The sequence below is a fragment of the Frankliniella occidentalis genome, unplaced genomic scaffold (assembly GCF_000697945.3).
Source record: "Frankliniella occidentalis isolate FOCC.00 unplaced genomic scaffold, Focc_3.1 Scaffold137, whole genome shotgun sequence".
NCBI lineage: Eukaryota > Metazoa > Arthropoda > Insecta > Thysanoptera > Thripidae > Frankliniella > Frankliniella occidentalis.
Window position 1 is genome coordinate 255,205 of NW_026267264.1, and position 609 is coordinate 255,813.

A 609-nucleotide genomic window follows, 5' to 3' on the forward strand; every position below is an offset into this window, starting at 1 on the left:
CCTGAGATTAGATAGACGGCAAACTCTGGTCTGCCTTCTTTGAACTTGTCCCCGCGCGCCTTCGCTCGGCTCGCCTCGGCGCGCCGGTCGGGGGAGAGAGGGGAAGCGGGGGGTGTATTAAATTGCGCCTAGCTCCGGATCGCTAGGAAACCACCCCCGGCGCCCACCTTTGGTATTGACGGTAGAATTTTGTGTGTCTTTTTTTTCCTGTCTGTCAGTCTGTATGTATGTCTCCGTCGTTTTTCGTGTATTTATTTCCGTTCGCGCCCATTCCTTTGTCTCACAGAGGAGGAGCTGGATGACCTCAACATCCACGCCGTCCGGTACCGGCCCGAGGAGCTGGCCAAACTAGCGAGGACCACCAAGTTCACGCGCAAGGAGATCCAGCTCATCTACCGCGGCTTCAAGCAGGAGTGCCCCACGGGCATGGTGGACGAGGACTCGTTCAAGCACATCTTCGCGCAGTTTTTCCCACAAGGAGGTGAGGCGCATGCCGCATAGAGCTAATTAAACACAAGTAGGCTTATAAAACACATTAAGTGCAGAAATGTGCTCGTACAATGCTGATGTCATGTTTTCATGCAGCGCACTGTTCTCACAGTGCGGATC

General features: G+C 54.4%; 1 protein-coding gene across 5 annotated transcripts in view; it reads left to right on the top strand.

Moving 5' to 3' along the window:
* The window catches only part of LOC113209284 (Kv channel-interacting protein 4-like), a 234,646-nt gene that overhangs the window by 209,402 nt on the left and 24,635 nt on the right, over positions 1-609 (top strand). For all 5 annotated transcript variants that reach the window (XM_052270762.1, XM_052270763.1, XM_052270765.1 and 2 more), the window contains one exon: positions 287-481. In XM_052270762.1, the coding sequence (XP_052126722.1) occupies positions 287-481 (195 nt within the window). The remainder of the gene's footprint in view (positions 1-286; positions 482-609) is intronic.